Source organism: Onychostruthus taczanowskii, unplaced genomic scaffold (genome assembly GCF_017590055.1).
Source record: "Onychostruthus taczanowskii isolate IOZ18803 unplaced genomic scaffold, ASM1759005v1 scaffold17, whole genome shotgun sequence".
NCBI lineage: Eukaryota > Metazoa > Chordata > Aves > Passeriformes > Passeridae > Onychostruthus > Onychostruthus taczanowskii.
The window spans coordinates 1319411-1332752 of NW_024498906.1; the positions used below are offsets into that span (position 1 = coordinate 1319411).

At 40.9% G+C, this 13342-nt stretch overlaps 1 protein-coding gene across 4 annotated transcripts in view; it reads right to left on the bottom strand.

Annotated features, from left to right (window-relative positions):
• Positions 1 to 65: 65 nt before the first annotated feature.
• The window catches only part of MAP3K15 (mitogen-activated protein kinase kinase kinase 15), an 81025-nt gene continuing 67748 nt past the window's right edge, over positions 66 to 13342 (bottom strand). For 2 of the 4 annotated variants that reach the window (XM_041400003.1, XM_041400002.1), the window contains 11 exons: positions 12260 to 12417; positions 8935 to 9118; positions 7158 to 7335; positions 6292 to 6466; positions 4331 to 4516; positions 3813 to 3918; positions 2431 to 2641; positions 1481 to 1593; positions 1219 to 1316; positions 1040 to 1116; positions 66 to 552 (listed from right to left, as the gene is read on the bottom strand). In XM_041400003.1, the coding sequence (XP_041255937.1) occupies positions 438 to 552; positions 1040 to 1116; positions 1219 to 1316; positions 1481 to 1593; positions 2431 to 2641; positions 3813 to 3918; positions 4331 to 4516; positions 6292 to 6466; positions 7158 to 7335; positions 8935 to 9118; positions 12260 to 12417 (1601 nt within the window). In that variant the 3' untranslated portion in view covers positions 66 to 437. Of the gene's footprint in view, positions 553 to 1039; positions 1117 to 1218; positions 1317 to 1480; positions 1645 to 2430; positions 2642 to 3812; positions 3919 to 4330; positions 4517 to 6291; positions 6467 to 7157; positions 7336 to 8934; positions 9119 to 12259; positions 12418 to 13342 lie in introns of those variants that run through there. The other 2 variants (XR_005952313.1, XM_041400005.1) reach the window with 2 other exon arrangements.

The window sequence follows — 13342 nt, forward strand, 5'->3', positions numbered from 1 at the left end:
CGTGCTCTGGTTTTGCTGCAGAAAAGTCGCGAATTGAAAACATCACACCAGGCTTTCCTCAGCAGTTCAGTGAGTGTAGCTTTAATACAAAAAGCTGTATAAATCCATCTACAGCGAGCTGACATGCTCTAGCATATCCCCTCCCTGCTCAAACCATCAGCCAGCAGAAGTAACACATTTTAAGTTCACAGTTTTCACAGTGCTGAAGCCAATTCAGGTGGGTTTTCTCTCTGCTAATGTTTTGTATTACACCGACAGGCATCGTATGCTTTAGTCTTGTCATAAATAACTTACATGCATTGACACTGACTTGAAAGCTGTTACTATTCACTGTGTATTACACTGATGGTCAAACAAGCTACATAACTGTGCAAAACCTGCAAGGCCACTGTACATATAAATATATACATCTAAAGTTTAAGTGCTGGGAATGTATTTCATTTGCCTATTCCCATTTGGTGTTCTTGCAAAGCATTGACCTGCACTGAGGCCTTGCCGGACCTTTGTCGGTGGTTTAGGATTGCATTCCAGATTCTGCAGCGAAGACCACCCCTGCAGGAAGGGAAATGGAGAACAGTTAGGGAGAGCTCCCTCTTCTCCATTGCCTTAAACTGAGCAAGAAGTAAAACTGAGAAATCCCAAGGACAGACCAGTCATGACAGCACATAGCAAACAATGCTGTTTTATGGCTATAGCTAAAACTTCCAGGTCAGCCAGGGGTTAACAGAATGATGAGAAAAGGACCTGAACCAAGGGGTAGGAAAAATAAATTCTTTATTCCTGTTTCTCATATGATTACATCATCGTGAAGGGTGCAAAAAAAGGTCCCAACCTTGATAAATGCCAAAGCATATGGCTTGAAGCATCCTCGGTGTAGTGTCAGTTAAGATGTGAAAACTTTTATCAGAAAATCTGAGAGGAAACTGATGGCAGTTGGCCCTGAACTGTCACTGACCTATTTGAATAACCAAACTTTAAAGGTTTTTAACAAAATATGTTAATTAAGCTCTTAACAATAAACTAAAAAGTATTTTCTTACCGCAGCTGAAGATACCACAAGTCTTCTTTGGTGATATCATTAAGGACAGCACTTAGTGTGTAATCTTCTTCAGCAAACTAAAAGGCAAATTTATTTATAAGTAAATATTCCTTCTTTGAAACCAAACTGCTAATTATGACTAAAATTATGGGGGTTTTTTAATGTGATTTTATTTTTACCCTCTTAATGGTATCCAAGTCTGCTCCTTGCTGTTTCAGCCAGTTCATGAGCTCAGGGTCTGCATTCTCTCTAAAAGTTGTTGCAGATCGCTGGGAATCTTTAACAGAAAACAAAGGTTAATACACCTCAAAATTAGGGCAAAAGTTATTGTTTTCAGGTAACTGAAGCTTAAGCTGTATGGTTTTGCAACCTTTCAACAAGCACATGATCTCATGCTTTTGTGTAACTGCAGTATCTTAATTCTGCAGTATCTCCTCATACCTTTGGGTTTGAGTTTTAATTGAAGCAACTGCAATTCCTGAGTCTTCTGCTCCAAAGATTGTCGTAAGAGGGTCTGATACTCTTTCTCCTTCTGAACGAGATTTTCCAAAAGCCTTGTAGCATATAAGAAAGATCACACACAACCACACTGAGTATAAACCTAACTGAAAGAAATATCATTTTTAATGAGTACCACAGGACAGAGGCATTTGTGAGGGGTACTGTCATAAGTAACATCTCTAATGGTTTAGACATTTCATTTTGGTTGTCTGAGACTCAGGGGTGCCACTTGAAGGCTTTCACCTGCAGAATTTAGTAAATAGCTCATAAATTCTGTTCCTACTGTTTTGCAGCCTTCCTGGGCAGAGGTGCTGCCTTTATACTGTAATTTACTACTGAGCAATGTAACACTGATGTGTTACCAGGGACTTTCTGATCACAGATTTACATCACATGCATAAAGAAGAATGGGAAGCTCAGCTGTTAACAGCTGGTAGCACCCTACACATGTAACCCATGACAAACAGGGCAGGGCTCTGCTGGTGCTAATTAGCGGCCAGCATGTCCCATGAGCCAGGAGAGAGCTGCTGTGGCCTTTCCTTGCAGGAACAGCTTTGAGGCACTGACACCAAGTCAGGGGGCATCCAAGGAGTAGGAAGGAAACTGGCACAGTTACAGAAACCTAATTACTTCCCTGTAGAAATCCAATGTGACATTCCACAATTAATAGAATAATTACACAGAAACAAAAGCTGCGCTGAATGATTTTCAGTTGCCATGTTGTACTGCCAGTGTATTCCAAATCCACTCGTGTTCCTGGAAGGCTTTATTGCAAGGCAATAGGTGAGCAGTACTATGGGTAAGTATGTACCCATCACTGTAGAAAGCATGGTCTGAGGCTTTTCAAAGATTGCCTGAATATACAAGCAGAGTTTTTACAGCAGATTTACCTTAAGGTGTCGTGTTTAAGTCTGCCCAGCTCCTGGGTGAGCTGCTGCTGAGCCTTGTGTGACACCACAGAACTGAGGCTGCTGACCCCCGATGTGATGGCAGCGTCCTCAGCCCCATTTTGTTCAGAGGGCTGGAAACTCTCCTCCACTTCATCAGCGTCCTTGTCCCCACCTTCAGTTTCTGATGCTGGCTCAAAGTGAGTGTGAAGCTCTGGTAAAAGGAATGAGGGGAAGAACAAGATTCTTTTGGTAATTCTGTCTTCAGAGGTTGTGCAGTTTGTTCTTCGCTACTGTGGGTGGGGGAGACTGCATAATGTGCTTTATTGCAACACTGAGCAGGGGGGTAGTGAAGCCTTGTGTGAGCTGGAGCACAGGTTCTCTGGCATTGGTTCTAGAATGAGCAATGCACCCTCAAAGGTAGAGCTGTAGGTCATAGTTCTAGTGGGAACAAGTATCATGAGATGAGTAATAAGACAGTCAAATAAAATATGTTAAGGAGGAACCCCTGAAAGCTTGCATTTTTCCTAAATAATAAGAGAAAAAAAATTAGTGTTTTTCCCTAATGCCCTGGGCCAAAGAGTATACAAAGCACTCCTCTCCTCCAGGGAGAATTTCTAGCCCCACTTCTCAGAACTTGCTGCAGGTGGCCACCCTTATTACCAAAGAACAACTGAGATTTTTCTTGTACAAAGTCCTAAAAAATGTGGCCAATTTGGCTTTAAAAGCCATGGCAACTTTGTACTGAAAAGGCTCACTGTTACTAAGTCTCTCAGAACATTCCTATACTGAAAGGGGTGCTCAGCATTTTAAACAGTTACAAAACTATTTAAATATTTCCAACTTAACTCATTCCTAGACAGTACTTAGACATTTATCTTCCTGGTGGTTTTCACTATTCTCCATCTATGGGCCAGAATCATCCTCTTCCTCATTTTGATGCACTCCCTTCTACTCATCTGCTCCATAGCTCATTAATAATTTTTCAGAACACATAACCAGACCTGTGCAGTGTTAACTACCCTGGATGTCATTAACAGGTACAGAATAATTTTCTTTCTTACAAGAAAATCTCCAGCTTGGACTGAATTTAATTTGCCTTTTTTTGTCATGTTTGGACCACACTGGAGGTGCAGAACCACTGGTTATCTCCCCATTATGTGCTTTTGTACTGCAAGTAACAGCATTAATCCTTCAGCTCAACACTTCTTTCTCTGCAACACTCTGACCCCAAGTCTTTTGATGAGTGGCACATGGGGTGCAGTTAATGGCATGCTGAAAGAGTAAACATCTGAACTGTTCCATTTGCTACAGCTCTTTGATATGCAGAACACTTTTTTTTTTTTTTTTTAAAAATAGGATTATTTTCAGCTGCTTTGATTTACCTGGAATAAGAATAGTGACTGCTGCTTGGACTGCACGGCGGATGATGTTATCCATTGCAAACATCCAGTGGGGTCTTATTAAGTGATTTCTTAACACTTTGTTCACCTGTAAAAGTAGCAGCAAGCATTTGTTCACACCCTAGGAAAGAGAATCTTATTTTCCAATAGTCATAATAAGCTTTATAAGGTAAAAACTGCATGCAGCACTAAAAATCTCCCACCTTTCAGAGACTAAACAACAGATTTGACAGTTTTAGGCTACAGCTTTCAAAGCATTTCAAACCAGACTGTGACATTCAAATTCTTCTACAGTACAAAGAGGGACAGGAGTGAGGAACGGTGGGGAAGCTGCAAACCCCTGGCATGAGCTTTGTCCAGGAGCAACCCGATGTAGTGGAAGGTGCCTCTACCCATGGAAGGGGGTTGGAAATAGATGATCTTTAAGGTCTCATCCAACCTAAACCATTCTGTGATGCTTCAAAGAATTCCTCTGCCCCTACACCAGGAAAGGAACTCACCGCGTCCTGGAATCCAAACAGCACCAGATGAATCTGATTGATGGAAGTGCTGTCAAAGTCCAAATCCATTTTCAACTTGGATATTGTAGAAGCCATCACTCTCTGCTCAGGAGAGTGTATGAAGTCCCTTAAAATCCCAATAATCTGCTTGATGTGGTCCACTGAAAGCTGCAGTTGTTCAGAGCTCTGGAGAAAAGAAAATGAATGTATATCAAATGAAACCCAGAGTCATTAAACTTCTACTTAGCAGCATTAATATTCTTAGGGTTACATAGCTTTGCTTATGTATATTTCACACTGATGAACAGAATCACAGAACTTTTGTTTCTGCAAAGTCTCTAGATTTTATGTTTAAAAAAAAAAAAAAGAATCACAGAACTTTTGTTTCTGCAAAGGTCTTTTTTTATGTTTTCTCAAAAAAAAAAAAGTAATTTCTGTTTTCAAAAAACCCCTGTAAATCTACTGCTACTGTGGCTGTCACAAAGGGAAGAGGTTCCAAATTATATCTATGCATTCCCACAATGTACTGCAGAGGGCAGCTCTCCTCCGTAAAAAACAGCAAAGTGAGTCACTAAGAGACCACATTTTTTTAGATACCCTCCTTTCAATAAGCTGAATATGGACTTCTGTCTAATCATGCAGACATTTGATTTCCTTAGGAATAAAAACATGTTTATACATGCATTTATCCCAAGTCAAATAAAGGTCTAAAATGACACAGTGATTCACCAGTGTTTATTTTATGATTTTCAGTCCATAGCCCCCACAGTTAAAGCCATCCAAATGTCTGTAAGAACAAGCTCTGCAATTAAAAGGTAAAGTAACTATTACATAAATTATGGAAAAGAGATTATTACAGCGGTGCTACAAAACAGCTGGAAACTGAACAGGACTTGCTGCTACTAAGTAATCCTTAATTGTGGAAAATGCTGGGAGTCCTGCTTATTTCTGACTCTGCATTTTAACTGCTTGTAAGGCTATCAGCTGTTTTGCAGTTTAAGCTCAGAGCAGAAATGTATCCCAGTTGCTTGCCCAGCCTGACTTTGTGGTCTGCAGAGCCCTACAGGAGCCCCTGTGGTGCAGTTTGCTGCAGGAGGGAGCACAGGGAGCAGCAAACCCCGGGCTGTGCAGAGCTGACCACGGAGCAGCAGGGCTTGACAGCCGAGCCACAAATGTCAACAGCTGGCTGGGGACACCACACCAAGAGTCAGCACACTCCCCTTTACGGGAGTGCAGTCCAGGTGAAAAAACATAGCTTTGGTAAGAATAAATGATGGGAGAGTGCCACAAACAAGTGGGCTGGAGATTGCCCAAAAATCATTGACAAGGGTATGAGCAAAAGCCAGATTCACTAGAGACAGGCTCACCAGAAGCAGGCATTAAGAAGAAAAGGCTGTTACATGTGTGTGGCAATGTTTGGCTGTGCATTAACCATTCTGTAATTTTTTTCTTGCTCCTCTTCACAAGTAACTAAACCTTCCCACTCAACCTTCCCCTCTTCAGAAAATATACCTTTGTTTTCTTCCGATTCATGTACTGTGATCTTGGCACCTAGTTATCAAATGTTTTCTTAATCAGGTCTCTACCTTTAAAGCAGAATATACCTATTACTATGTGGTGTTTTAGCTCCATGTCCTTAAAAGCCAAAAGAAAAGACAACACCAAAACCATCTAACCCACCAACCTCAGCCCTCCACAACCCCACATCAAGTGCCCAAACCCCTCTCTCATATAAAACCAAGAGCCCATTAGCAGCCAAAAGGTGGTGTTTGCTACCCACTCACACAACAGCAAACAGCTCACACAGTTAAAGCTCACACAGTTTCGGGTCTCAGAGATTAAAGACAGTAAGAAGGAACAATCCAAACACCTTCACTCACTCATTTTCAGAAAGAGAATAGTATGACTTGGCTCATTATTTGCCCTTTGACACAGGAAAAGATGAGCTGAAGTGAAATTACCTGTGCAATACACTCCTGCAAATTGGAAGCAACTTTATCCTGTTCCTCCTTAAGGATTTTATAGAGGATTGCTCGGCGTTCGCTGTCCTTGCGCAGCAAGAACAGCCCGGAATCCTTATCCTCCAGGGACGGCGAGGCGCTCCTGTCCTCCGAGGCAGAGCCCTCATCAGGGACGCTGTGGCAGCCACCCAGCACAGGCACAAGAGAGATCTCAGCATTAGCAAGGCACCAGGACTGCCAGAAGGGAGCAAGGACACCTCTGGGGTTAAAAACTCCGCTCAAACTACAGCAGCAGATTGATCTGACTGGTAAATGCTATTTTTGAGATGGAAGATGGCTCAGATCCTCTGCTGACTCAAAACCCACATGGCTGATTTCCCCCTGCTAAGATGCTGGCATTAATGTCAGCTTTGGGGAGGAAAGCTGAAACTACTCCTTTTTTTCTGGACCCACACTGTAACATACTCAATTGAAAATATTGCTTTGTACTTTGGGAGAAGCAGAACTGTATTTCTGCTTCCCATTTTGCCATGAGTACATGGAAGGGTCAAATCCTCACTTAACTCCTAAATCCATATCCACTCAATCAATAAGACCACTGACATTTACCCACTGGAGGAAGAAAAGTGCAAAAGCACATGGAAACCTTAAAGGAGAGGAATGATTGCTCATTATTAAATATAGACAATGTTTACATTAACTGGTAATCTGTCTGTGCAATTTACAATGCAACAATATGCAATGTTACTGATTAACACATGTTCCTACCTAACCACTATGTGAAAAAACTGCCCTCAGATAAAATAAAATGTGAATTAAATCCACAGAATCCCTCAAGGGTGTCAAGCGAGGAGCAAACATTTTACCTTAGTAAATGAGAAATGGGATGCTTTGTCTGAATCTCTGAAATGGATCTCTTTGGCCTTTCGAAAAACATATCATGCTGTACATCAGAGTCTGGTGAAACAGAGCCATGCTCACTGCTGCTACTGCCAGCCTGTTCCCCATGGACTGGCAGTGGCAGGGATGTGTTCCGAGTATAATCTAGGATCAGACAAGGTAAAATGTGTGACAGAACCAGGCCAAAAAGGGCAATGTGCTTTAAACAGCTGTGATCATCTTCACTGATAGCAAGACCTCATTTTGCAAAAGGGCTGAGGGAGAAGTAACCTTGTTGATAAAAAGCAGTAACACAATTCAAAATAATTGCATGAAAATGCAATAAAAGGTTTTAACAAGTTAACTGCTAAACCCAAAGATGTACTCACAGGAAATGCTATTTTGTTACCCTCTTTCACACATACACACAATCCCCCTTGGTGCTGGCCCCACAAAGTGGCTCAAATGGACATGAGCAGTTTAAAGAGGCTGAATTGAACCACGAAGTTCATCTGCTGCTCCACCACAGCTGTGTCTCTAAGCAGAGAGCACTCTACTACATGCCCTCCTCACCTTTAGAGGGCATCAAATTGCCCTCTCCATACCTGAGATATCTGCCTCACTCACATGTGCCCCTGCCCTTAGCAAGGACCCTCCCTCTTAGCACTGGCCTGAAGGAAATCTCTTCTCCCTTTCCAATTCATCTTAAAAATAAGAAAAAATTAAAAACAAAACAAAACAAAAAACCAAACCAACCCAGATGTTGAGAGCTTACTGTAATCCTGACTGCCAGTTTGCAGCTGTGTGGCAGGAAGGTAAAGGTAAAGAAGCTCTCTCAACCCCAGGTGAACATACCCATGGAGCTAAAATATGACAAAAGTTTTTGATGCTTGTCACTACAAATTCTTGGAGGTGAGGGAAGGAAGAGAGCTAGGACTTGAAAGTTGTTCAGAAAGCTCTGACAAACTCCATGGCACATGCCTGATGCTCAAATGGCTGAGGTTAAACAGTCACAGAAATGAAACAATGTATGTCACCTCATGAAACCTGTGCAAGGCATCTCAGCAAATTGAGAGCTGCTGTCCCAAGAGTAAGGACTGAAAAACAGGAAGAACTTCAATTTGCATTGGGAGTGTGTGTGTGCAGACAGGTGGAAGAAGCAGCAGGACCAATGGCTTTCCCTGTTTTGAAACACAGTTCCTTCATATGATTTATTTGGCAGGTCTATATTAAGGTACCTTATCTTATCACTGAGCAAGTGGCTGATATATTTGGGGGGGAGGGAAGAAGAAACATGCTATGCAGATAAAACAAAACAACCCACTGGACAGCTCCTTCAGTACCTTTGTGCCAAATTTCAATGTTACGTATCAAGTTTGAAAATGCTGCCCCAAACACCTAATAGACCCACATTTTCAGGTGTCAAACACCTACTCTATGAAACTCAGGCCTCCAAAGTCTTTGTCAAATGTCACTCTTCTAATTTTAATTTACTACAAATGAGGCATTTATTTCTGGGGAGAGGAAAAACGACCTTGGGAGGTTTCAGCAAACAAAATACAAAATAAGCAAGGCACTTATTTTCTGGGAATTACTAAATTTAAATATGTATAATCAAAAATCAGAGACATTTTTAATAGCTGAGTTCCTGCTGTTTTCCTGGCACAAGAAATGTGCTTTGTAAAAGAAAGTGCTTAATGATTCCAATCTTTTATATAACACTTAATGATGATGTTGACTTGGATTTGGCTGATAATTCCTTACCTGAAGGTTTGAATGCAATTTTGTTTTTCTTGCCCTTGTTCACTTGCTTCAGGAAAGAATCTCTGAGCAAATCAGATGCTGTAACACGTTTACTAGGATCAGGTTCAAAACAGAGCAAAATAAAGGCTTTTGTTTCAGAAGAGACTGATTCTGGAATTTCAGGATGAATCTTAAACATCCCAACCTGCAAGTTAAACACAAATACTAATTATTTTTATGAAACAACTTCAAGGAGAACATGGGCCAAAGCTCTAATAATACAGTCACTCACACTCCTCATGACTCTTGTAGAAAAGGAGTGATCTAGGTCCCACATAAAGCAGTGAAGTGACAAGAAGGTTCTAATCCTGTTTTATTTCATGGCAAACATGGTGTAAATATCCATGTGATATTACATAAATGACAAGGTATGGATGTATCTAATCATCTGCTTTCAGGCAATCTTGGTATCTGGGCATTATCGACACCAAGTGCTTTGACACCAAGTGCTCTGACCAGCCACAAACCCCTCCAGCTATTGCACAGGTTTCCCACCGCCCCTGCTCAGAGCTGTGTCTCTCAGTTGTGACTCCTCCAGCACGTTCATGCCCGTAATTTCCTCCTCTAGCACAAACAGCCTGGGGCTACACCTTTTCTGCTCCTGCCGCTGACAAATTTCCTTGCACAAATACACACACTGACCTTGCCAGACCTTGTCAACATCCCCCTCTAGGGCCAGATGTCTTCCCGAGTCTTTCAGTGTTATTTAATTGAAAATCATATGATGTCCAAAGGTTTAATAAGATCCTTGTTAAACCATTCTTTAAGTAATGAGTCTTATTTTAAGTCATTACTTAAAAGAGTTTCTTTTAAGACTCTGTCTTTAAGTAATGAAAAATGTCCTTCTGCAGGTTGTTCCCTAGTGATTTTTCCAGCTCCTTACTGCCTTCTTATTCTCTAATGTCAATCTGGCAGAACTGTTTGGAAGCCAGAACTGCATAACCTGCGTGCACTGTGTGCACATGTCTGGAGAGATTATGGTTTGTAGCCTCAGCATCTTTACAAAAAATACAGCCTGGAGAACAAGCACAAAGATAGTGTCCACAAGGGAGACAGCAGCCCAGCAGTTAAATGCCCTCTGCTTTCAAATAATCTCATTACAGAGCTGCATTAACACACTGTGGCACTATTAAGTGCTCCCAATACTGGTTCAGCTTGAATACAAGCTGAAGAAAAAAATGCTGAGCAGTCCTGCTTCTGTTTGAATGACAGTGCAGTAATAAAATGCTAATAGGGCTTTAAGGCCTTCCAAACCACGACCTGAGCATATTCACGACTCAGTGACACAAACTGGCAGCACTCTGCTGCCAGGTTTCATTCTTATGCACTAAGCAAAAATCTAGGAAAATTCCAAACCAGGACCAGGAAGTTTGAAAGCTTGTCTCTAACCTTCAGCTCTGTTGCTCAAGGTGTCACAACCATCTGCAAATTCTACAGCAACACTAGTGTACTTGATCTCCACTGAATGCCCTTTGTTTGCACACTTTTCACACAGACACAGGTGCACACATTCTGTGCTCAAAGAATAAATACCATGCAATGCACACCCAGCCAGGACCTATCCAGTTCTTGGTTTACTACAGCTCATTTTCTCTACTTTGCCCAACTCTTTGGTCATTTGCAATTTCTAAAGTGACTGCACGGGGAGACTTAAACCTTCCCTCTCCTCACCTGCCCTATGCACAACAGAGCAGTCATGTGTGGATGTGGGGACCTCAAAAGTTCAATATTCAGTTTTCCAGACTTCTTTTTACATGTTTACCCAGCCAGCCTGTTTCAAATCCAGCTTCTAGCTTGCTTACTTTCATTACACAGAAAAAGAATACATGGTTTGTAACCTATGGTGCCTAGCAAGACACAATTCCCAACAGGTCCCAGCAGAGGCAAGAAACAGGAAACAAAACCAAATGCCTGCCTGTAGTAAATTAACACAGTCTGCAACAAGAATGCTAAAAACTTCCAATAAACTGTGCTGAAAAATAAGATGTGTAACTCACTGAGCAGTCACAACTACATGCCAGGTACATAAGGTTCAAAGGCACCTGCCAACAGAATTGTATCTGACATTTACAGTGATGTGGAAAATAATCTCTTTTTCCATGGCTCCCTCAGGAAGGCTGCAGTGAGCCAAACCACGTTCACCCAGGCAGCTTCTTTTGAGGAATGCCACAAGTTGACAGCACCAAGGTGACCTATTATACCATTGAAATAAGCATATCAAAACCCATAACCATCCCTTTTTTGCCTTTTATCAGTGGTTCATGGGACAACTCACAGGCCTAGTATGACATTACATGTCATGCTGAACTGCAGCCCAGCTTTCTGTACCTATTGATAAAGACTTGATTTTGCCACCATGGTTGCATTAATGATGACACTAAGCTCACATAGTGGCTTTCATCAAGATATATGAAAAAATTACAACACTGGCAATTTAAAGCAGTTTGCTGAGTTATGGATGGGATACTCTCCCCACTGTAAGAATGAGAATTCTCAAGCATAACTGAAAACTTAAGTCCTTTACTAAAGGTCTACTGCAAGCCAATGGAAGAACCAAAAATTTTCAGTCTATTTATGTGAAACATCATCATTGTTACACTCCTGTTAGTTACAGAGCTAGAACAAGTAACTTTTTAAAAACTTTTATTATCTAAACTATCTGAAGGATTTTCAAGTGTTAATTTTTGCATTTGAAACCAGATACACTAAGAGAAACAATGTAATAGAGACAACAGCTTACTGAGGAAGAAGGTAGGTCCTGAAGGACTTGGAATGCACAGTACAGAGTATTTTACTCCTTTAATACATGCTGGAAATCCTGGAGAGCTATTCCCCTGCCCTTTTCCACCACATCTTCCTGAGTCCCTGTTGCAGAGACTGGGCCTTTAAAACGTTTTCCTTTGGGAAGGAAGCTTACAAAAATTACTCAAAGGACAGAAATAACTTGTTCATCATTATTGGGGAGACTGGTTACAAGAAGGAAATTATAAACCAAGAGCAGGAGATGAAAAAAAGTAACACATGGGATATTAGTTTTCATAAGCCTTCACTCATTTTTCAGATTGCTGCTCTGAGTCATGACCTATTTCCAGCACAAAAATAACTGATCACCCCCTAGAGCAATACAGCTTAGAGAGGGGGAGGATCTTTCAGCAAGAGTTAAAACCAAAGGTCAGACTATGGCTGCAAAACAACCCATCTAACACAATGTTATTACCAATTAGTATTATGAAATTAAGCTATAATTGACAATTCATCAACTCTAAAGCAAAAAAGCTATATTTACTTTAAACATTGCAGCTTGAGGCTCCCCTAGTTCATGAAATGGAGGTTTGCCTGTTGCCATCTCAATAATGGTACAGCCCAGGGACCAGATGTCAGCGGGAGCACCATATCCTCGTGGTCCTTTATCAATGATTTCTGGAGCCATGTACTGCAAGGTTCCTGGTCAGGACAAAAAGAGCAGTCACATGTACATCTTCATTCTTATTAAGGAGGATTAACACAACACTCAGCAAGCCAAAAATTGTGAAATGCAACCTGTAAATTCTTCATTCTTATTAAGGAGGATTAACACAACACTCAGCAAGCCAAAAATTGTGAAATGCAACCTGTATAGCCAAATACCTTATCTCCCATATCAGCACTGAAAACTAGACAAAAACTTAGGTTATAGCATCTTTTTTATAAACTATCTTTTTGCTCATCCTAACACAGGGTTTCAAATGCTGGAAGTCTATACACCACATAATCCAATAGGATCTTTTTGCCCATCCTTTCTAACACAGGGTTTCAAATGCTGGAAGTCTATACACCACATAATCCAATAGCTTCCCCAGAAAATAAAATTATACCAAATTTTTGCAGACACCAACTTTGAAAGATTATGCAAGAGATGGCAAAATCTGAGAAATGACAGATAGTCTTCATGAGAATAATTTTTCATATTTTACCCCAATAATGAGAACACTAGTGACAGGGAATTTCAAACACTTAGTTTGAAAAAAACCTAGTTTTGCGAAATACAGGGCAATAACTAAGGCAACTCATCATAGTTTGTCTAGAATTCCAGGATGCCTTGGATGTGCTTGGGATTTCTGACATCCAAGGTTAGCAAAAAAAAAAAACCAACCCAACCAAGCAAAAACCAAACAAACAGAAATCCAACCCAACAAACCAACCGATTAGAATTTCTAAAGTTATACAAAATAAGATCTTGCCTGTAGACAACCTGATTGTAATACTAGCAATAATACTGGTAAAGAACAGTACAGTAAAAAAATAAATAAAAGATAGTCAGTTTGGTATCACAGTTATTGAACCACTCACTAACACAGCTAATGAGGTCTTTACACGAAGAGGTCCACAC